Source organism: Empidonax traillii, unplaced genomic scaffold, assembly GCF_003031625.1.
Source record: "Empidonax traillii isolate 1590-97213 ecotype Southwest subspecies unplaced genomic scaffold, ASM303162v1 scaffold30:size3273891, whole genome shotgun sequence".
Lineage (NCBI taxonomy): Eukaryota > Metazoa > Chordata > Aves > Passeriformes > Tyrannidae > Empidonax > Empidonax traillii.
The window spans coordinates 246,077-268,655 of NW_020955223.1; the positions used below are offsets into that span (position 1 = coordinate 246,077).

At 40.6% G+C, this 22,579-nt stretch overlaps 1 protein-coding gene across 1 annotated transcript in view; it reads left to right on the forward strand.

Moving 5' to 3' along the window:
* Positions 1-1,090: 1,090 nt before the first annotated feature.
* The window catches only part of COL1A2 (collagen type I alpha 2 chain), a 39,698-nt gene continuing 18,209 nt past the window's right edge, over positions 1,091-22,579 (forward strand). The window contains exons 1-27 of the mRNA XM_027910641.1: positions 1,091-1,329; positions 3,567-3,577; positions 4,219-4,236; positions 4,899-4,934; positions 6,241-6,324; positions 7,630-7,686; positions 9,610-9,654; positions 9,751-9,804; positions 10,091-10,144; positions 10,551-10,604; positions 11,130-11,183; positions 11,424-11,477; positions 13,138-13,182; positions 13,388-13,441; positions 13,547-13,591; positions 15,600-15,653; positions 17,054-17,152; positions 17,238-17,282; positions 17,394-17,492; positions 18,036-18,089; positions 18,191-18,298; positions 19,139-19,192; positions 19,298-19,396; positions 20,264-20,317; positions 20,725-20,823; positions 21,603-21,656; positions 22,409-22,462. Coding sequence (XP_027766442.1) covers positions 1,260-1,329; positions 3,567-3,577; positions 4,219-4,236; positions 4,899-4,934; positions 6,241-6,324; positions 7,630-7,686; positions 9,610-9,654; positions 9,751-9,804; positions 10,091-10,144; positions 10,551-10,604; positions 11,130-11,183; positions 11,424-11,477; positions 13,138-13,182; positions 13,388-13,441; positions 13,547-13,591; positions 15,600-15,653; positions 17,054-17,152; positions 17,238-17,282; positions 17,394-17,492; positions 18,036-18,089; positions 18,191-18,298; positions 19,139-19,192; positions 19,298-19,396; positions 20,264-20,317; positions 20,725-20,823; positions 21,603-21,656; positions 22,409-22,462 — 1,608 coding nt within the window. The 5' untranslated portion in view covers positions 1,091-1,259. The remainder of the gene's footprint in view (positions 1,330-3,566; positions 3,578-4,218; positions 4,237-4,898; positions 4,935-6,240; positions 6,325-7,629; positions 7,687-9,609; positions 9,655-9,750; positions 9,805-10,090; positions 10,145-10,550; positions 10,605-11,129; positions 11,184-11,423; positions 11,478-13,137; positions 13,183-13,387; positions 13,442-13,546; positions 13,592-15,599; positions 15,654-17,053; positions 17,153-17,237; positions 17,283-17,393; positions 17,493-18,035; positions 18,090-18,190; positions 18,299-19,138; positions 19,193-19,297; positions 19,397-20,263; positions 20,318-20,724; positions 20,824-21,602; positions 21,657-22,408; positions 22,463-22,579) is intronic.

Genomic DNA, 22,579 nt, shown 5'->3' on the forward strand with positions numbered 1-22,579 from the left:
AGCTCCCCACAGCCGCGGGGGCCGAGATGGGCGACCCCGAGTGACTGCAGCCCCCCGCCCCCAGTCGCGGGGGGCAGAGGCGCCCGAGGAGGAACGATAGGGCCCCGCTGCCCGCAGAGAGGGGCGTCCCGTCGCCGCCAGCCCCAGGGGCACAGCGCGGGCAGCTCCTCTCACACCCCCTTCGGCCCCCTCCCCGGGGAAGGGAGAAACCGGCGGCCGGGCAGACGTGGCAAACAATCCCGCCAGCTTTCCCTCATCTGGGTGGGCGGGTGGGTGGGAAGGGGAGCTGCTGGGAGCGCCCATCCTCCTCCCTGCGCCCGGAGAGCCCCGTCCAGTGCGCCGGGAGGCGGGGAGCGCTCGGGACGGCGGCTGCGGGACACCCCCGGGCTCTCTCCGCGCACACACACACTGCCCGGGCGGCCGCGAAGCCCGGAGAGGAGACTGGCGGCTCTCTGCCCGCGTCCTGGCCCGAGACTCTTCTCCGGGCAGAGCGAACGGCCGGGACACGGCGGCCGCTGCGGGCGGGCTGAGGGGCTGTCTGTGCCCCGGCACCCGCTGTGCGCGGGGAAACGCGAGGGGCGCGGAACCGAGGTGACCGTGCTAGAGGGCTCAGGCTAGAGGGTCCGGAGGTGTGGGGAGCGTCGCCTTTTGTCCTTGGTTGCAGTGGGACGACGGGGAGAGGTTGAGTGGGGGATACAGCCTCATCCCGGCTCCCCCGGCCGCTTTCCCGCAGGGCGGGAGGCTCCGTAAGCCCTGGACAGCTCCCGCTTTGAACGCCGTCGGGGCGCTGCCAGCCTGCTGCCCGGCGAGGCTCCCAGCCGCGCTCCCAGAAAAGCGGGGCGAAAGGGGCGGGGGACGGCTGAGGCGAAATTAAAAAAAAAAAAAAAAAAAAAAAGGAGAGAGAGAGAATGAAAAGGAAAAAAAAAAAATCAGACGACGAGTCAGATTTTCCTTCCGAAAGCCTCAAAGTGTCCACGTCCTCAAAGCATGGAACCAATTTACGGTCGCCGCCCCCCGCCGCTCCCGCTGCCAAGGCTGCCGCGCCGCGCCGGAGACACGGCACGTGACGGGCTGGGCGGCGCCGGGACCCTCCTGCGGTATAAGTAGAACGGACCGGGGCTGGGTTAATTTAGCGTCCCGGGCAGCAGGTTTCTGCTAAGGTTGGAGTTACTCCTCGAAACTGTATGCCTGCGTCCCACAGGCGATAGCTAACCAACCGACTCGGCACCACAAGGAGTCTGCATGTCTTGCAACTAGACATGCTCAGCTTTGTGGATACGCGGATTTGGTTGCTGCTCGCAGTAACTTCATACCTAACAACAGGCCAACGTAAGTGCTTTCCGCTTGTTTGTGGCAGGGGTGGTGGCAGGGGTGGCTGTCCGGCTCTGCGCTCTGTCCCGACGCCCTCCCCACGGACGGCAGTCTGCGGGGAGCTGCTGCTTCCCAAGCGATAGAGACCAGCTTATAAACTGCCACCTCCGTCCCAGATCAGAATCTAGCTTCTTTCTTCCCCTCAGAAAAAAAGATGGCAAAAGGCCAACGAGATTTCTCCCTACGAAAAGAAAAAAAAAAAAAAAAAAAAAAAAGAGAAAAAAAGAGAATCGTAATAACCTCCCCAGACAGGCTCGCACCTAAAGGAGAAAACGCAAAGCCCTATCTCCAGCGCAGATGCTGGGAAGGAGATACGGATACAGGCTGGGAGGAGAGTGCTTGCGGCGAGCGGAAGAACCCCAGGCTGCACTTTTGTGAGAGACTTCAGGCGCGCTTTCCGAAGCGGAGGAGCGGGAGAGCAGGGGCTCATCCCTTCCCTCTGTCCCGGGGGGGCGGCGGGGGCTCCGTGCGGGACCCGCCGTGCCGCTCCCCGCGCGGCAGCGCCCCCTGCGGGCGGCTCGAAGCCCCGCGGCGCCCCAGCGCCCTCAGACCCGGCGGGGACTGTTCTCGCTCTCCCGCGGAGCTCCGCGCACGCTGAGCCCGCCCCAGGGGCTCTGCGGGGAGGGGAGGACGGTACGAGGCAGGAGAAAGGAGGCAGGGAAGCAATATTGCTCCGCTCTAGTGCGAAAAGGGAGCGCGGCTCCCCGACGTTCGCTGAGAGAGGATTTAGTGCCCCCCATCGCAGAGGGAAAAGCACACCCTCGCACAGGCACACGTACTGTGGTGGGAGAGAAACGTGCCCCGCGCACTCGGCTGGGGCCGAAGCTGAGCCCTCCCCCGCCTCTCTGCGGGACAGCGCCCTCGGAAAATGCCCCCTGAGCCGCTGGCCGCCGTGCCTCTGCAGAGCTGGCTTTGGCCGCCTTCCGGGGGAGAGGAGGGATGGAGCAGCCATGCGCTGCCCGCTCAGAGCGCTGGGAGCCCCGGGGAACATTCCCTGGCCATGCCCCGGTTTTCCCCTGCCGGCTGCTGCCAGCCCGGGGGCGGCGAGGGGCCGAGGCGGTGGGCAGCGCCGTGGCCGTGTCCCGGGGGATGCCCGAGGGGCGGCGGGGGGGCCGTTCTGGCAGGGCATTCTGGGGACATCCCCCCACCCACCCCCGGTGACGCGGTAGCAGCGCCTTCGCCGAGGAGACGGAGCGGTTCGTGTGGGGGACCCCGAACCGAGCGCCCCCGCGCTGCCCGCAGTGAGTTTGGGTACTCGCCAGTGGCACCATCACCTGGGGGCAGTAATGGCTTCAATTTTATGTTGGATTAGGACAGGCTAACCGGTGTGTACTGCCACGGCATTTCAGTGCTTTCAGCATTTCAGCAGTGTTACCTTTTGCTGGATTGTACGAATTGTCTGAATTAAGTGTGATCATGCATTGCCAAAGTGACACGTTGTGGAAAAATCTCCAACAACCTGCTACTTAGGGATAAGGTCAAATTGCTGGTATTCAAGTGTGATATGAGACTCGTTTACTGAAGTGAGTTTAAGCCAAAATAGACTTCTAATTGTGAATTTAAAAATTCAGAAAATTTTTATTTCCAACTAATGAATAATAGCATGCTTAGTAGTACATAGCATATAAACTTATTTGCCATTTGGTGTTTAATAGCTTCAAGGTGTTCCCTGTTACACACTTGTACAGGAAATGGTGGAAATAGGTATGTGTGGCTAGAACCATTCCCCATAAAAAGTGTGATTGGGGCTATTTAGATTAAAATTTAAAATTACTCCTACAATTCAACATCTTCACATGTATCAGCCTGTCTGGGCTTATTAATCTGTTGCATGCACACATGTGAAAATCCATAGGTGTTTTTATTTCTAGGCAGGAATGTTTAATAATATTTAGAGCAGGCTTATAGACTATAGGTGCCTTTTTACTGCATCAATCATATTACTTGTTTTAATTTCATTAGCAAGTTCTGTTTTGAATTTGGAATATGTGGCAATTTCACCTGTGAATCTTTCCAGTCTAAGATAATCATCTTAAAAGTAAGAAATTACATTAAGAAAATGTTTATTGTGTTAAGAAAGTAAAGAACATTGCATTTTGAATTAAAAGCAATGAAATTTAAAACTTGTAAAACAACTAAATCCACACTCTAATTATCTCTCTGTTTTTTTTTTCCCCTTTCCCTTCTTTTTGCAGATGTGAGTCAGGTCAGTATAATTTCTTCATCTCATATGTAACAATCCAATTAACAGGCTAGGCTTGCTTTTTTTTTTTTTTTTTTTTTTTTAATTTGTGGCAGTATTATTTTCTAAAGTTCATTTCAAGATGGTCATGGAAAGATGGTGATTAAATCCTAAAGGGACTGCCTGGAAAGGTACCCACCCCAATTTCACAAGTGGGACGGCCTTTCTAAGAGACTGCCTTCCTAGGTGTAGAGACCATGAGGAGAAAGTAACAGAGCAGTGGTGTTTGGACATTGTACCTGGCAGTTTGGATTGGAGAAGACTTTACTTTAAAGCCAGTTTTGCAGTCTAAATTTCATTGCACAGAAAGATTATGGAAGAGCTCAGGTGTGGCTTTTTTTTTTTTAATGCTAGTTTTTTTTAGGCTGTAATAGCTGTAAAATTGTCAGTCTTCAACAGAATGTTTTCATGTAGTTACATGCATCTTTGCTATATTTATAAACTCCTAGCCTTTGTAGTAGTTTAAAACCTTAGAGCGTACTTAAATGTAGTATTCTGAGGAAAGTGTAGTTATGTAAGTAGATGAGTCTAAGTTTATACACTATTTTAGTTTAAAATACTAGGAGAAATTTTAACTTTTTTAATTATCTTCTTTATATTTCCAGGCACCTGCAGGGCGCAAGGTAAGAATTTTTTTACTTGTGTGGAATAGAGATGGTATCAGGTAATCTTCAGGAGATGAATATTTTGTTGAATATTGGATGAAAGGAAAACTGACTACATTCATTATTTTCAGTGTTCTCTGAAAATAGTATTAGCACTGAAATGAATAGGTAGTAAAAAAGAGGGAGCAATCAGTGCAAAATCTTAACACTAGGGTGAATTTAAATAATTCAAAATAAATATGCTTTATTCATGAGCAAGACTAAGCCTGCTAAGAACGAAACTGCATCAAAGTAGCATTCTTAGTCAGAGTTCCTTCAGAAAGAGTTATGTGAAATGAATAGTACACCAATATCCATACAGGTCTTAATTCTATTTTATTTATAACAGTCCCTACTTTAAATTAGACCTAGTTATTTAGTAGAGATGAAAACCAACTTTGCAATTTTTTCAGTGGTCTGTGCAGTGATAATTTTAATTCACGCAGTAGTGACAGGGACTATTTCTAGTTGCTTATTGGGGGAAAAAGAATGTACTGTCTGTGGAAAATAGCTATTGGACCTGTATGTGGAGTCATCTTTCACTTTTTCGTGTACACCAGTTATTCTTAATGTATCTGTTTCCCTGTATCCTCCTGGAAAATTTCTGTGGTAACTCACTGAATGTTACTTTCTTCATGCAGGGCCCTAGAGGAGACAAAGGGCCACAGGGAGAAAGGGTAAGGCCATTAATTTGTTTGTGAACTTTAAAGAGCAGTTGTTAGAAGAACAGTAGGGTAAAAAATAAGTTTAGGCATTGTTGTGATATTAAATGAATGTACCTGTAGAAGCATGCATGTACAATTTCCTCAAAAAAGAAACCAAGTTACCTGTGTACCAATACCTCAGCAACCTAATTAGGGTCATTTGTGCCTTAGCAGATGTGGTTGAGATCATATAGCTACCTACCACTCTAAGTGATGGTTTGAAAAATGTTTTTCCAGTTGCTCACTGTTGAAATAGTGTATGGAAGTGCAGAGGGAAAAGCTGACACATAAAGATGTGGTCTTTGAACAATATATAATCTGGATAAGCCCTGAATAGACAAACCCGGTTTTGAGAATCATTCATTATCTGTGCCTCTGAAGATGGCTTGGAAAAGCTCTCTTCTTGGCAGCTAGGCATTTGTCATTTACCTTCTACTAACCAAACAGATGTTGTACTATTAAAGCTATTGTATAAGTAACCATAAATGAGGACAGTTGAATAATTTAATTATGCTGTTCATTCCTATTGCTGATATTTGCTTTTCTGTTTTGTTTCTGCATTAATTGCTGCTCTTTGTAAAGTGGCATTCACGTACTTTTCTGTGTAGTTTGTAGTTGTGTGTCTTTCTGGTATCTTCTGAAAATGAAAATGCCACAGTATTGATAGGGAGCTCTTGAGGTTTTGAGATCGTAGTATGCTGACAAATGTGAAGAGAACTATTAGGAAGACTATATCTGTGAAGCCAACTGGATATTTGCTTTAGGCTACCACTAACTAAACTCATTTAATAAAATGAGATACATGCTTTGTCCTGAATGTAGGAAGTCTAATCCTACTCCTTTAGAAATCCATTCATTATGGATTTCATTTAGTACTGAGCTGGATCCAAAATACTAAACAAATTAAATACCTCATCTCAACTGCCACAATGTCAAAACTTGAGCACCTTTGTGGGTCCACATGGGTCACTAGGAATGCATAGGTCCAACATTTGGTTGCTTAAGATGAAAATTCCCAATCTGGAGATTGTACTTTGGTAGCATAAGTGAAATATCTCCCCCAAAAATCTTCTCAAATATGAAGCTCCAGTATGTATCTGATGTGAGGTATGGGAATGCAACACAAAATCAGGCTATACTTATTTTCTCAAGGCATTTATTGAAGCTGCATGTATGGCACTGCTGTGGGGTGTGCTGTAGGTTGTTAATGGAGTTGTCACAACAGAGATTTCTTCAGCCACTTCTAATGTTTGCTTTATAATCCTCTTTTTGACTTTAGGGTCCACCAGGTCCACCAGGCAGAGATGGTGAAGATGGACCACGAGGTCCCCCAGGGCCCCCTGGTCCTCCAGGTCTTGGCGGTGTAAGGCATTCAAACTTCCTATTACCAAAACTGTGCTTTGTGACTAAGGCAAAACGTATATCTGCTGGAAAATACTGATGTTGCATTGGAAAGCAGGAGACACAATCTCTTGTGAGCCTTAAGAAATTGATGGTCCCAGTTCCAATTAAACTTTCCTTGGGATGTAAATATTCCATGGAAAATTTGGATTCTGTATTCAACAGGGACTTATGCAGAGGAGCAAAGCAACCCTGTTAATTAGCATTAAATTTACACAGCCATAATGTGTATGGGTTAGGATTCAACTAAATGAAACCAGTGCTGTTAAGGACGTGATGAAAAGAAACCTTCACAGTTGGATTCAACAGACAGCAGCTGTGTTGGAATAAGCTGAAGAAGACTACCCCTTAGGCTAAAAATCAATTCTTACAAGTCCTGTCGAATTTTAGAGTATATTTTTTAGAATTTTTCATTTCAATCTGTATTCATGCTGCAGAATGTAAATGGACTGTGTGGCATACACACTTTCTGCACAAGTGTCCATGACGTATTCTCTGCAGAATTTAACTCTTTGCTTGACATTAGCTTGTGTAGGGAGCATGAAGACATAGATAATGTTGTATTGATAAAGCTTGGTAAATCCTTCTGCATGGAAAAATACTCTTTTGCCTTCAATATGGATAGCAATGGTTTGTTTTCCCATTTACAAATCTCAAACTGCTTTCGTTGATTTTTCTTGTTTTACTATGCTAATAAAGCAATCAAACAAAAAAGGAAGAAAAGGATTTTCAATTGTGCCATGGGTAGAACTTTTTTCCATTTTGATAAAATATCAACAATCCACTGCAGTTTCTGAGGTTGCAGCTCCTCAGTTCTTTATGAAGCTGAAGGGCTTACCTCATCTCTCAGGGCTGGTACATGAATTTTACTTTAACAAAGCAGTGGAAAATATGCATAAGTTCCCTTATTGAAAATTAGGCAGAGCAGTTTGAGAGTTTAAAGAAAGTTTGCAATTTTAAATGAGCACCACGTTTACATTCTTAATTTTCAGTTCATGATGTTACAATGCCTCTCTATCACTTCTGCACAGATATTTGAGGTCACTGTTTGAAGGGACCTTTCCAGTAAAATCAAGTCTGTTTGGAAACGTGAATAGAAATGTAATTATAATAGGGCTATGTTTACTGAGTTGTATGTATGCTGCTTTAACAAACCATATAGCAAGTGTAACAAGTCAGATGATGTTTACATGTAGGATGTTGATAAGAAATACTTTTTAAAGCAAAATTTTTAGTATTTTAATTTCAACCTTTTTATCACCTACAGAACTTCGCTGCTCAATATGATCCATCTAAAGCAGCTGATTTTGGCCCAGGACCTATGGTAGGTATATGATAGAGCACTTGGTAACTGGCATGGGTGTGTTGAGTATTTTCCTTTGAGTCTAATCCAGCTGTATTAATGCAAAACATAGTTAGTGTTTTGATCATATTTTGAGTCAGGCTGTTAAGTGATCCTTTGATGTAGGACAATATATGTATTTGAAATGCATGTGTTTGAAATAGTCTTAGGACTTAAATATACAGTCCCAAGACCATATTTCATCTTGAATATGTTTAACACTTTAATGATTCAGTGAATCTCATAATTTGATGTCAGATAACGCCTGTACTTTTATGTAGTTTTACTTTACCCATATTGAGATAGAAGATTGTGTTTTAGGAATAATGATTGTCAAGCTGCTCTCTAAAGCAGACATAGGTCTAGAAAGTAACTCAGCATCTCAGCTCCAGCTGGTGACCATTTTTCCTCCATGGCTATACAACTCACTTGATATTCTTGTTTACTGTGTACTATGTCCAAATAGAATTTAAGGAGTTTATTGCTGCTCCACACGAATTTCTAATGCTTCCTGATGTTAGCAGATATTTTCAGTGTACATAGATAGTAACATAGGGGTTAAATTCACCAAACACACTGACATCACAGCCAGCGCATCTGATGGCTGAGCAGCAGGATGAAGGCTGCCCAGGATTATTCTGGGTCAAGTGCTTGTTTCCATTTCTAAAAACACTGTATATTAAATGAATTCTGGAAAATCTTTTGTTGTCCGTTTAGATACTAAATATAGGAAAAAGGAGTACTTTTATTTAAGTTCTGCCATCAATGTCTGACAATAAAACAGAAAATGTAGATGAGGATTTACTTGGGGTGTCCCAATTTTCTAAGTTCCAAGTTTTGAGTCAGGGTTCATCTGACAGCAACAGCAGTAGAATCTACCTTCTGTGAGGAAGTTTTGAGTTTCATGAAGAAAATGTAATAGATTGGGAAGTTAGAAAGGGAGTGAAAGATAATTATGGAATATAATTTGAGAAGAAATTCACAGGGTTTATGCAGCACATATGACTCAGACTGTCCAGAAATAGTTATTTTTCCTAGAATTACTGCATATTTTTATATCCACAACATTGCTTTAACTTCCAGAAGTAACTGCCTGTAATTAGTATGCATTTATTCCTCTTAATGAAAGGTATTCAGTTTTATGGGAAAGCTACATAAGCCATTGAAAAGGCATATGATTTTAATATTGTAGTGAGAAAATTTACAAAAGTTCCTAAGAAAGTTTTAAAACCAATTTAAAACATAATGATTTCTCTTGCAACATCTCCTAACTCATTCATTTGGACAATAGAAGTCTAAATTAGATTTCAGTTCTAAATTATTTGCTTGCTTAGTAAGGCTTAAGACAACTGTTATGAAAGTGCACTAAACTGTGGAAATTTCTTTTTTAAAAGTATGTTAGTGACTTATTTTGCAGTGAAATGAAGAGAATTTAATCAAAACCAGAAAGCAATTAAATATTTAAATAGAACTAGATCATTATTTGAAAAAGATGCAAACACAATACGTATAAGAGCCTTTCACAATGTGTTGTTACGACCCTCATCTTTAAATTCGGGAAGTTTCTGCACAGGGCAGTGGAGGGTACATAGAAGAATGAGCCAGTGCACTTGCTAGTAAGCCAGAATAGATTAAAAAGGCTAATCACGAGATTCACAGCCATAATGGTACATTCCTCATCATCCTACTGGATTCTCTGATGGTTCATTGCCCTTAGAAGATATGTTTGCACTTCGACTGCCTGTGCAAATTCACACAAATCTCTTAACTTCCTCTAATTTGATCTGGACATTGCACACTGAAACTGTAATGTTTACAATACTTTAGTAATACCACGAATTGGTGTTATAGATGAGTTTATATAATGGTGGTTTTAAAAAAGATTTTGTAATTTTTCTGCCTTAGGGTTTAATGGGACCTAGAGGCCCACCTGGAGCATCTGGACCCCCTGTAAGTACAGTCTCATCTCTCCTACTGACACTGACGTACTTAAAAAATCAAAAATTAGCTTGTTTGAAAACTAACAATATCTCCCTCATCTTCTAGGGTCCTCCCGGTTTTCAAGGCCTTCCCGGTGAGCCTGGTGAACCTGGTCAAACAGTAAGTACAGGTTTCACATACAGACACTGTTAACATTACAAATAGCACACCAAACTAGGCTTGTAATGCTTAGGCCCATTTCTCCTGTCCATCTACATACTTTGCATGTTTGCATATTCCTGCTTGATCCTGTTACAGAAGCAGAGCTGAACACTCAGATTCTTTCAAATTGCAATCACAAAGTGCAAAGTCAGGCTTCAGCTGCACCCCAACTCAAGTCAGAAACCAATGGAAAGACTTAGGTGAAGAATGATGCTTTAAGTAATCCTCAATCTATTTTTAACAGGGTCCCCAGGGTCCTCGTGGTCCCCCTGGTCCTCCAGGAAAGGCTGGTGAAGATGTAAGTGGTTATTAAATGTTTTTCATCTCTTTTGATGTGGTGATTCAACTTTAACAATCAGGTTATCATTAAGATAAACATTCTATTTGCCCTAATTTTTACATTCTTCTATAATATATAGAATAATAAGCCCCAGAAATAATAATTTTACAGTACAAGTGTCATGGGTTTGCAGTATGCTGGAAATGTACAGAAAATTGGATAACTCCAAAACATCTCCAAAAACATTATTTAGCTTCCTGAATACAGGAAGAAGAAAACTTGAAAGCTACTAGGCTCCCTGTATTTATTAAAAAAAAAAAAAAAAGAGAGATTTGCCAGTGTATTTTCTTTTTTAAAAATGGTTTATGTTGTTATTTTATATAAGGAGCTTTCCTTCTTAGTGCATCTTTACTGGATTTTTTAGGGTCACCCTGGCAAACCTGGAAGACCTGGTGAGAGGGGTGTTGCTGGACCTCAGGTATGTAGTGATCCACTATACACAATCCAAAACAATTCACTAATCAGTGAAACCTAATAACCTTTCAGAATTTCAACACATTAACAGTCTAGTAATATTCATTATCTGGATTAATCCAATGTCAGTCCTTACCCCTTCAGGGATATCATATAGTTTTGGTTTTGGTTTTTGTTTCCTCACACCATTCCCAGTAAAGCAAATGTAATGAGTAACAGAGATGACACCATAAGGAGTTACGCAGGAGCAGGTGAGCAGGCACCTTGGCACAGGAAGCTAAAACAGCTGTGCTATCATGCGGTAATGCATGAAATTTCTGAGATTCAGAACTGGAAAAATCAGGTTGATTATTGTTAATCTTGGGACAAGTCTGGTCCTGAGAAAGTAGGATCTGAACTGTATTCCTCACTTGAATGATCATGACCCAAACCTATTTGGTAATTTTATTGAAAGACTTATTCATTTTCTTTCTTTTTAACTGCAGTGTATAATATAAGAGACAATCATTTGTGCACTGTGTTCTTTCAGGGTGCTCGTGGTTTCCCTGGAACTCCTGGTCTGCCTGGCTTTAAGGGCATTAGGGTGAGTATATACATATTTTCCCTGAATATTTAAAACTGATAACAGTGCAACATACTGAAAACCCCTGTAAATCCTCTGAAAGTGCATGAACCTACCTGATATGAAAGACTGATTATTCTGGAAAAATCAGAAGGAAATAATTTTGTGTGAGAGGAGGGATTTATGTTACAAGACTAAGAGTTTTTATATAGCCATTTGTGAGAAAATATGTATCAATATTTATTTTTCTACTCAATATAGGGACACAATGGTCTGGACGGTCAAAAGGGACAACCCGGTACTCCTGGCACCAAGGTAAAGATGAAATCTGAAAAAGTAGGATGCATTTATAGATCTTTTTACCAAAAAACATGTGAAGTCCCCTCCAATCAGTCTTTCATGTTGCCAGTAAACACTGCCCAGCTGCAATAATCTAGAAGTCAGTGGATCCATGTAGAACAAACACATGCACCTTATCATGAGAACTTTCCTGGGGCCTTATCCTTGAGCCCTTAGTCAAGTTAGTATTTGCAGTGAGTGAAAGCTACAGAACTGGGCTCCTGGCGACTGATTATTCAGTGGCACTTCAGACTGCTTTTGCTATCTCTACTCTTCTGTGGATTGTATTTTGCATTTTTGTGGATTTTTTTGAAGCAGGCTAAAATGAAAACGTCTCATTTTTCTACAAAATACCGTTGTGTGAGATACATGTTCAATGTAAGGCTTTCTGCTAAAAGTTTGGGTAGATGAAGTGCTTTTTCGAGTTGAGGTTATTTTCGTCTTCACAGTCTTTTTCCTTTTTACCATCTTCAGATTAGTACATATTTGAACACTATACTTGAAAAAATCCTTAAATATATTCTTAAATTTAGTTTAGAAACATCCATGGCAAACTCCTCTTTTAGTTTCTTTTTCTCACACTCCACCTCAGTGCCTCAGTGTTCTTGAAAAATACTGCAATATGAGGTTGTAGGAAATTTAAATGCACCTGAGTGATTCACAGGTGATTTGTATTCAAAAACTCTTAATGTAACAATGAAAAACTAAAATGCTAATTCTGCCTCTTGCTTGTCTCTAGGAGCTTAGCACTACTTTGTTATAGAGTTATTAACTCTAATATACCATTCTCCAATATCACTGCAAGAGCTTTACCCTCAGGAGAAAGTATGGTAAAGAGATAGCAAACAGTCTACCTAGTCACTAGAGATGAAAAGCAGATAAAGCAATTAAGTAAAGGATGGAATAGTTACTAGTAAGAGTGCTACTCTGACTGGAAAACACCAGCATAGTAAATTAAGGTCAGTCATGATATAACTGTGCAGTTGATGAAGGCAAAAACTTGCATTCTTTGCAGCAATTAAGATGAGGTGCATTCAGGTACATCAGGATACAAGAGTTTTGGGACAAATCTTGTCACTGTAAATCAACCTAGACTAACTGCTGGGCTGTTGAGAACACAGTACTAAAGGGAGATGAGCCCTGTTTTAATGGCTGTTACTCTAATCAGTAGTATTGGTCTTAAATTAAAAATAACTGAGGCAGATCTTTATTTTCAGCCATTTGACAGGAACTTTTTCACCTTAACATAAGGCAAAGGAAAGCATTCTGGTTCTAATCTAGCTAAAAACCAGGTGCCGATTGATCTGAATTAGCAATTGACTATCCAGGCCCAATCTCTTAAATGTGTACTACAGAGTAAATACCCGAATAAAGAAAGGGGATAAAGAAAGCTGAGCTAGATAAGTCAAGCAACTTTCTCTGGCCCTCCTCTTCTAAAAAGATTCCATCTGACTGTGTTCCAGTATCTGCAGGGGACAATTGCAGTCTCTGCACCCTCAGGACTATAGTATTGTATATTGTGGTGCAAGTGCAAAGAGAGTAGGATCCAGCAGTTGAAAATCTCTCTGAAGGTACTGTGCTGTCTGTCCAAAGCATCCTTTAATTAATTCAAACCTCCAAACTTTCCTCTTCACAGGGAGAACCTGGTGCCCCTGGGGAAAATGGTACCCCAGGACAACCTGTAAGTATTCACTGCTGCTGTGGGAAATTATAATCTGATAGATTTTGTTCAGCTAGCATTTTCTTCAGTATCTGTCATCAGCAACATTCCAGCTAGCTAGATACTCTAATGTAATAGTAATATGACTTAGCAGAGGGGAAAAAAATCTATATATCCATGTCCAATGAAAGGATGTAAATGAGTTAATTTAATTCTTTTCTTTCAGGGTGCTCGTGGTCTCCCTGGTGAGAGAGGAAGAGTAGGCGCCCCTGGACCAGCTGTAAGTGGCTTCACATCTGTTTGTCGTCATGATCAGCCACTTATTGTGGCTTTCTCTGATACTCATTTCCCTTTTCAAACTATTTATCATGCTCTTTCCTGACAGGGTGCTCGTGGAAGTGATGGCAGTGCTGGGCCCACTGGACCTGCTGTAAGTTTGTCTTGCTCTTTGACAGTATGGTTCCATTAGGCCTTGTGCTCCTTATCCTGTTTTTAGATGATTTCTTGGGCTTCTGAGAAGTTGGTTGTGTTCGTGTTTTTAACACAGTCCTTTATTGCTTATCAGACCATCACAAAAAGAATTAGTGAAACATAAACCCTTTGCAGACAATATCCTGAGAGCCTCAGGATTTATCTTAAACACATCTGTGTCAAAGGAACCAAATATTCTCTCATTTGCACTGGTGATTTCATGGGAAACTTTCCCCAGCAAATTTCACTGAGAAACACCCAATGAACAGAATTCTCATTTCCAGCAGTCTAACAGAATAGTTCTCTTCCCAAAACTAAAGAGACTTCATACTTTTTCACAGATATATACCATGCACATGTTGCAGATGACTGTAATTACATATAAACTGTAAACAATGCATGCACACCAAAACATAGCTCTGCACCTGCAGCGTTGTACTATCAGGCATTAACCTTTTTCATTTACCAGTGATACCTGTGTTATGTGAGCTAGTGTGAAAGGCCAGTGAGATGCAACTGCCCTGATCTGACTAGTAAACAATAACTATTCTAATAGGAACTACTCCAATGCAAATTTTTTCATTCAAAAGAAGTTAGTGTTGCCATAATATACCACTGATTTCAGTAAACCTCATTTATCTCAGCGAAATAAGTATGTGAACAAGGACATAGTTTTGAAACTGTAAAAAAACCCTCAAGAATAGCCCAGAATAGTTTTTTTTCCTTCCTACCTTCAAAATCTGAGTAAGTAATGAAGCTTTACTTGATTCTTTTTTGCTAAAGTTGATTTTAGTGCTCCTTGTCATTTCAAACACCTCTTGTGCTTTAACAGAGGGAATGTTAGTACAGCTGTGAATTTCTCTTCTGTTCTCCCGAGTATTTAACAAATATCTGTGGTTAGGCATTTAAATTGCAGGAAAATAGAGATCTTACAGCTAAGACCTGATGTAGTAGAACAAAACATCTTAGCTGAAGACGTTTCACATGAAGGCAATTGAGTTTTCAGAATAGGAAAAATATTCTGAAGCTGCTGATTGCAGAGGTGTTACTCAGAATGGGCAGCAGCACAGCACTGCATTGTATTCCAGTGTCTATGTCAGGCTGAAGTTATTTTACACATACTTAGGTTATGATGCTGTAAATATTCTGCATAGCTCTTATTAACACTTATTTTTAAAAACTAAAACAGAAATAACATTTTATTCTTCTTGCTACTTGGAATTTAAAATGTAAAAAAGTCACTGCAATGAAAATTCTGGAAATCTATATTTTCAAACATATTTTAAAGGGCATCATTCTTTTTTTCTTTGCTTATGCAAAACCAGTGAGAATTCAAGGTACCCCATTTGTAACACAGTAGGTTATAAAATGTTGGAAGCCAATTCCTCTTTGTCATACCAGCTGACAAATTCCCTTGGCTTTGTGAGGCAGTTTTATAATAAGTATTTAAAATTGAAAGATCTTTGTTCAGCAAAAAAGTAGATATCAGTTCCCAATAGCAGTGAGTTGGATATTTTATTAATAATTGAAGAAAAAATATCCCTCTGTATTTGCATGAACTGAAAAATAAAGGCTATGAATACATGCTATGAATATGTGTCTGGGTACATCAGGAATTTTGGCCCAATGTTCACAGCCCTAAGTAGATGTAGTAGAATCAGTCACCTTGCCTTGCAGATGTCTGCCCATCCTCTGTTCTTTCTCAGGTATTTGGCCTCAAGGCAAGGTTTTACCAATTCTTGCTTAATTTGCAATGCAAATGTTTTTAAAGCATTGACCTTGCTCTTAACTGTTTGTAGTAAACCAAATCTGTCCCTTTGGAGTTGCAAAAGGCAACTGGTATCCTGAGGTGGTAATGTGAGGAATAAGTAAATGTGCATTTTTTTTAATCCATTTGCTTCAACAAGCAAGATGTTTCTGTCATCACTGAATACCTTTACACAACTGCTTCCCTTTCTTTTTTTCAGGGCCCTATTGGTGCTGCTGGTCCTCCAGGCTTCCCAGGTGCTCCTGGTGCTAAGGTATGAACATCTACTTCTACTGATATATTTTATAGTGAAGATGAAATGTACTATATAGAGTTGCTAAGCAGCAAAAAAACCCAACTCTCAATGAAATAGGAATGCTTTCTTATCAGTTACAGATCAGGATGAGGATGAATTCCTAGAGTATTTTCAGAACATCAGATATGAATGCTAATTTAAAATACAGCAGTTACTTCACAGCTGAAGATAGATACTGGGCAGGTTCAGGAACGCACATAACCTTTTTACTGCTTCCTGTGTGATGCAGTTGTATACACCTTCGAAGGGTGACATGGATCATGGTAAATAAGAAAAGCAGCAGATAACATCACTTTACAGAAGTAGTGGAGGACCAGGAAGCTGCAGTTGAGTATTGGGTTCCTTCCAGCTTAAGTCCTTGAAATTACAATGCAGAAATTGCATTTAAACTTTTCAGGTTCAGGGAAGTACCATTTTGCTCTTGCAGACTATAACTTAAATGATTCACTTTATTGTGCAGATCTTATCATTTTTACCTGGGTAAGAGTCTCAATATTTTGAGTGCTCAAGGAAGTCAAGAGTATCACGTAGACTACATTTACTAATTTTGCTGACCTTTTGACACAAAATCCATGTCACAGACAAAACTTCTCTTAATCCATCCTTAGAAGAAAATAAAGTATTGTGTGCTGGACCCTTTAGTATTAACTGCAGGAAAGATGAAGAAAAAATTAGGATCCCATTTTGGTTATTCTTATCAAAATGCAAGTCTTCTGAAAACCATGGAGTCTTCTCTGATGCAGATGTGGGTGTGGTTACAGCATGTAATTTCAAGAGAAGACTGTCTACGTGTCCAGGGTGAATGCTGACTGCTTAGAGAATTGCTGGAGAGAGATTGTCATTATATTCAGCTTTTTGTAGTGGAATACAAGCTTCTGAAAGTAAACGCAAGGAGCTTTTTTCCTATCATTTACTCCACTGTGAATACTATCCCACAGCATTCTGATCAAGCATCATTGTGAGTTTTGCATCAGTGTGAAAGGCATCTGAAAGTGCAAGACAATGGTCAATTAGGTCTCATATACTGTGGCATCTCAGGCCAATGCTGGAGGCATGTGGCTGCAGATAAGACTGGAATTGTAATTCTGATTTTTTTTTAGATGCTTTGTGATAATGTAACTTTTCGGGTCTGATGAGCATCTGTTGTCTTAGCTGTCAGCTTAGATGGAACCTAACTAGAAATCCCAACTTCAGTGCCTTTAAAATCTATTAAAAGCTCCCAGCTGCTTGGTTTCCTGACCTCTGAAGTGGGAATATATATATGATTGTCTTCTTAACGGCAGGCTAATATAGGATTGCTTCACTATTGCCATAACACTGTGTACACTGATAGAGGGTTCTGTTCTATTCTCAAACAGGGTGAAATCGGACCTGCTGGTAACGTTGGTCCTACTGGTCCTGCTGGTCCAAGAGGAGAGATTGGACTTCCTGGTTCTAGTGGTCCTGTTGGCCCTCCAGTAAGTAACTTGCCAGACTTTATCTATTGTTGGGTGGGTGTACTTTTGATTCTGAATTAACCAGAATTTTTTTCTTCCTTAACAGGGCAACCCTGGTGCTAATGGTCTTCCAGGGGCTAAAGGTGCAGCTGTAAGTACAACTATACTCATACTTTGTTCGCTCCACAAAAAACCCAATTTCAGTTAGTGCAGCAGAAAAGATAATGGGTTCATAATACCTTTTTCCCCCTCTGCTCTACAGGGTCTTCCTGGTGTTGCCGGTGCTCCTGGTCTGCCCGGTCCCCGTGGTATTCTTGGTCCTCCTGGCCCTGCTGGTCCTAGTGGTGCTAGAGGACTTGTTGTAAGTGGCCTTGTATATTGCATGTCTTCATTTGAAAACTGGACACAGTGTCCACAGTTGTAAAAGATTCCCTCTGGATATATTTTTGTTATAATTCAGGCATTTTTTCTTGCTACACTGTAATTGAACATTGTAGTTCGTTTCTGTGTCTCACTACTTGCTTCAGATGCCAAGACTCAAGAGGTTCACTTCGCCCTCCCTTCGAGTGCAAGGACTGTTAAGCTCTGTCCATGCTGATAGTATCAAGAGAGATGTGGCAGCAGTCTCACAGCTAGGCCCTCAGTGGGTACCCTCAGAAGAAGAATCAGCCCTCAACGTGTCATAGTTGAATTAATGTAATTTCTAAACATCTCTAACATGTTTGTTTTCATGGCTGTTACGCCAAAAATACAGTTATACTCATTGACCACTATTCACAATAGAGGCAGGCATGGCATGAGATGATTTAAGTCTGTTTTGATTTATGAGAAAGCTGTCCAGGTAGAAGAGAGATTTTTTTGAATGATGCCTAATTCTATGATCTCTTTTTGTTTTGGACTCTAGGGTGAACCAGGCCCTGCTGGTGCCAAGGGAGAAAGTGGTGCCAAGGGTGAACCTGTAAGTATGGCAAAATATGAAGATGTTTTTCAGTCAAAAGTCTTATTAGAACTGCAACACAACATCTGATTTCTTCTTTTTTCTCTATTTGTCTAACATAGGGTGCTGCTGGACCTCCTGGCCCTCCTGGTCCTAGTGGTGAGGAAGGCAAGAGAGGAAGCACTGGTGAACCTGGCTCTGCTGGTCCCCCAGGCCCTGCTGGTCTGAGAGTAGGTTTTCTTTTTTGTGTTCCAGAATTAGAAGTAAAAAGGAAATAGAAATCAATCTAGAGTCACAAAGACAAATAATTATGAGGAATTAAATTTACATTACTGCTTCTACACAAAGATCATTTTCAATTCTGAACCTTTTGATTAGTTGGAACAAAACCTACTTTTGCTTTGTAATAATGCATATTTGCAATCTTATCCCTGAAGTAATTAGAAGTTGCTTTGATTCAGCCATTGTGTAATATTTAGTGAATTATCTTTTAATTACTCTTAAAGATAGTGATGGGATTTAACTGCTCAAAACAGATAATTGGCTCAAATATAATAGGAAGCAAAAGCTTTCAATTCAGTGTCTTCAAGGATGCCTAGTACCCTTTTCATAGGGTGAGAAAACCACTCCATGAACTTCAGGAAGCATGCAGGAAAACAATTCACAGGAAAAATAATACAAAAAATGGCAGCATTTCCACGAGATATTTTTTGGCAGGGACAAAGATTTAGTGTTGCACCTTGGACAGGGAGTCGCAGAGAAGTCAGTAACTCTCTACAGAGAAGGAAGTGTGGAACAGTGTGGGCCAGGTTGTGGGATCCTAGCTGCTGGCTAAAGCCACTATTACTTACAACGAACACTGAAAATGCTGTGATACAAACAAAATCTAAAGAAATCTATGGGAAGTGAGAGAGATTTCTTTCACAATATCCATTTACATTGAGGTGTGTGTGTGCTTAGAGCTGCACTTACTTCTAATTCAGCAGACCTGCTTGGAAGGCTGAAATTTTAGCAAGCAGCAACAGATTTATTTCTTTCCGTTTCTTGATTTGTTTTGTGTTGACTTGCAGGGTGTGCCTGGATCTCGTGGTCTTCCTGGAGCTGATGGCAGAGCTGGTGTCATGGTAAGACTTTTGTCTCGGCCACTATTTCTGAACCATCTTCTTTTATACACGGACATGTGATGCTTTTTCCTGCTTCTGCCTTATTTTAGTTCTTTCTTTTGGTAGGGACCTGCTGGTAACCGTGGTGCTAGTGGTCCTGTTGGTGCTAAAGGTCCTCATGGTGATGCTGGCCGTCCTGGTGAGCCTGGTCTTATGGGTCCAAGAGTAAGTTCGAACCCTGTGGTGTAAGTTTGAACCATGTAAAAGGAAAGCAACTTACAAATAAGGGATAAAATTATTCAGAAATCCAAATGCAAAAATTCAGCATGTGCTAACCACAATTAGGGCACTTCCCCTACTCTTTTGAAAAAAAAACCCATGAGGAATGTTTAAGAAGCATCAAAATGTTTATTGAAATTAGTTCCTTTTGTTATGGTAGCATTTGATGCCTTGTCATGGAACACTGTCCCCTTGTACTGAGTACTACACTGACTTCTGAAAGGGATTTCCACTTGTGATTATTTACAGAATATAACCATTAAGATCACAACTGTGGAGTGTGTGGGTTCTCTTTAATGAGCTAAAAGAAAAGCAAATCCTACTAAAATGATGAGATGGCTGATCTCAATTATTTCTATTTTATTTTGGAAATTATTTCACTGAAAGAAGCCATTCACTTTTAGTGGTGTTGGCTGCAGTCAGATTACATCCATGTCATGGTCATTAATTCTCCTTACTCTTTCTCTTCCTATCCTACCCCATGAAGTGAAAAGGTTTTCGATGCACATAGGAACTATTAGGGATCTGCAAACATTGAAACACACTCTCCTCCAAAGCAGAGCCTAAATAAGTTTATCTGAGTGAAACAGGTACTTACCTATATTGATTTTCAACTGGCAAGGGAACACACCACCAAATTAAGCTTCAGTGTGCTTTAGATGTAAACTTGACAAGGTAGACAGTCCTGTTTCCTCAGTGTATATTGATAACTTGGCATCTCTCTGTGTATATGCATGCAGGTAGAAAAAAATGTTGATTAACTGTTGGGTGAGTTGGTTTCCTTCTGAAAACACAAAACTTTTCCTTTCTCAGGGTCTCCCAGGTCAGCCTGGAAGCCCAGGCCCTGCTGGCAAGGAGGGTCCTGTTGTAAGTACTCTTCTTTTTATTCTGTTCCTCCATTGCACGTGAAACACACACATAAAGTGAGATTTTAAAAAGCAGAGATCTCAGCACTGAGCTCTAACACAACTACATAGAACCAGCAAGATTTTACTACCATATTACTCAGAAGAACAGTGTGAAACTTTTCATTTATTTCTGTGGGTCTCAGACCAGGCCTGTGTCCTGGAAGGGGAAGAAGAAATACACAGTTCTATAAAAAAAAAAAAAGGGGGGGGGGGGGGGGAAGAAAAATGGAGGAATGCATGAGCGTGCAGTGTATCAAAGATGTTTAAAAGTTAAATGGCATTTGTTTCCTGTCAGTACACATTCTCCTAAAGCTTAACTCTAATTAAATTACCCCAGCCATTTAATAGTATGATTTCTCTTTCTAGGGTTTCCCTGGAGCAGATGGTAGGGTTGGGCCAATTGGTCCAGCTGGTAACAGAGGTGAGCCTGGCAACATTGGATTCCCTGGACCAAAAGGTCCCACTGTAAGTACAGTACAGAAACTTTCTATTACTATGAAGGTATTTCCAGACTAATCTTTAGATCCCCAGCTCTGACATTAATCAAGGACATCTTCCTGTGTTTTCCTGTCCTGCTTATTTTAGCATCCACTTACATTCAAGTTTTCTGTTTTGAATTATTTCTCAGTTATCCAAAAATATGATTAAACAACAAAATGTAATTACCTTAAGAATAATTGGACACTGAAGTGATTAGGATAATACATGTCTATTTTATAATTTCTGCATCTCCATTTTATCATTTCTGTATATACACTTCAGTAAAAGTTCTGTAAAAGCTGGCCATTAAATCTAAGGTTCAGTTTCCAGAGTACGATTATTTATGGAGCACTATCCAAAGATCACTCAAGTTAGAAGAAAAGCTACCAGAGACTTCAGTGGGGCTCTTGATATATCCCACAGAGGCCACAGATAACAAAAATAACCTCCTGGATTTGGGTGCTGCTATACCTACACACACATGCATACATATGTAGTACATTGTATAGGATACTATGCAGAGAGTCATGAATTATTATCTCAAAAAATAAGGAAATGGAGTTTTAAAAAGACAAGACATTTATTTTTGAGATATTCAATGTGATCCAAAAAGTTAGATGGAGATTCTGGGTATTTTAATTGGGGTTAAAGAATGATTCCAATAAATCTTCTGTCAAGGAGAGTATAACTGTCTGCTTAATGGTACAAACTGAGTCTAATACAAAGTCTTGGTTAATTTTATACCTTTTTTCTTTCGACTTCAGGGTGAACCTGGCAAACCTGGTGAAAAAGGCAATGTTGGTCTTGCTGGCCCACGGGTATGTCGATAATATAATATAATATAATATAATATAATATAATATAATATAATATAATATAATATAATATAATATAATATAATATAATATAATATAATATAATATAATATAATATAATAATATAATTTATTTACCATCCTCCAGAGAGAAAGAAATAGATTTTCAAAACCTCTGTAAAAAGATACCATTGGCCTGTGCAAGCATGAATAGATGATGAAATAGAAAAGCACTTGGGAATACATTCATCCAGCCTCGTGTCAGTGGGGCCTGTTACTTAATGGATAAATGAAAACTCCTCTTCTTGGGTATTAATTGGGTAATTAATGTTGGAGTATTATCCTCTTATGAAGAAGAAAAAATAGCACTCCCTGTCCTCAGTTCTTTGAGGACGGTGTATGGTTTCTAATTTATCCTGTAAATTTCAAACTTCTTATTGATAGCTGAAACTTACTAATTCTTCCATGTAGAGGGACTAAAGAATCAGTCTGTTGTGACAAAAATGCTATCAACAAGGTTCCTACTTTCTGTAATTCCAAAATAAGCTTTCTTAAGGATGAATGTGCTGCAATAACTGAAACATTCACCAGAACTGAAAATTTTAATCATCTTAAGCACATTTTTACAGTGAAGTTCCTGTGGTGAAGTTCAAAATGCACAGGAAGAGACCTTTGTTTTTGGCACATAATAATTTAGATATATTATTCATAACAAATCAAAACTTCGATAACAGCTTTCTACTTGAACATACATAGGGTGCTCCTGGTCCAGAGGGAAACAACGGTGCTCAAGGTCCTCCTGGAGTCACTGTGAGTAACAGCTTTTACTCAGATCCAATTCGTGATTTACTTTCAATAATGGGACTTCCCATTTTTAAATCTATTTTCCTCTATTTCTCCTTCCAAACTAATCACTTGTTTTTTGTT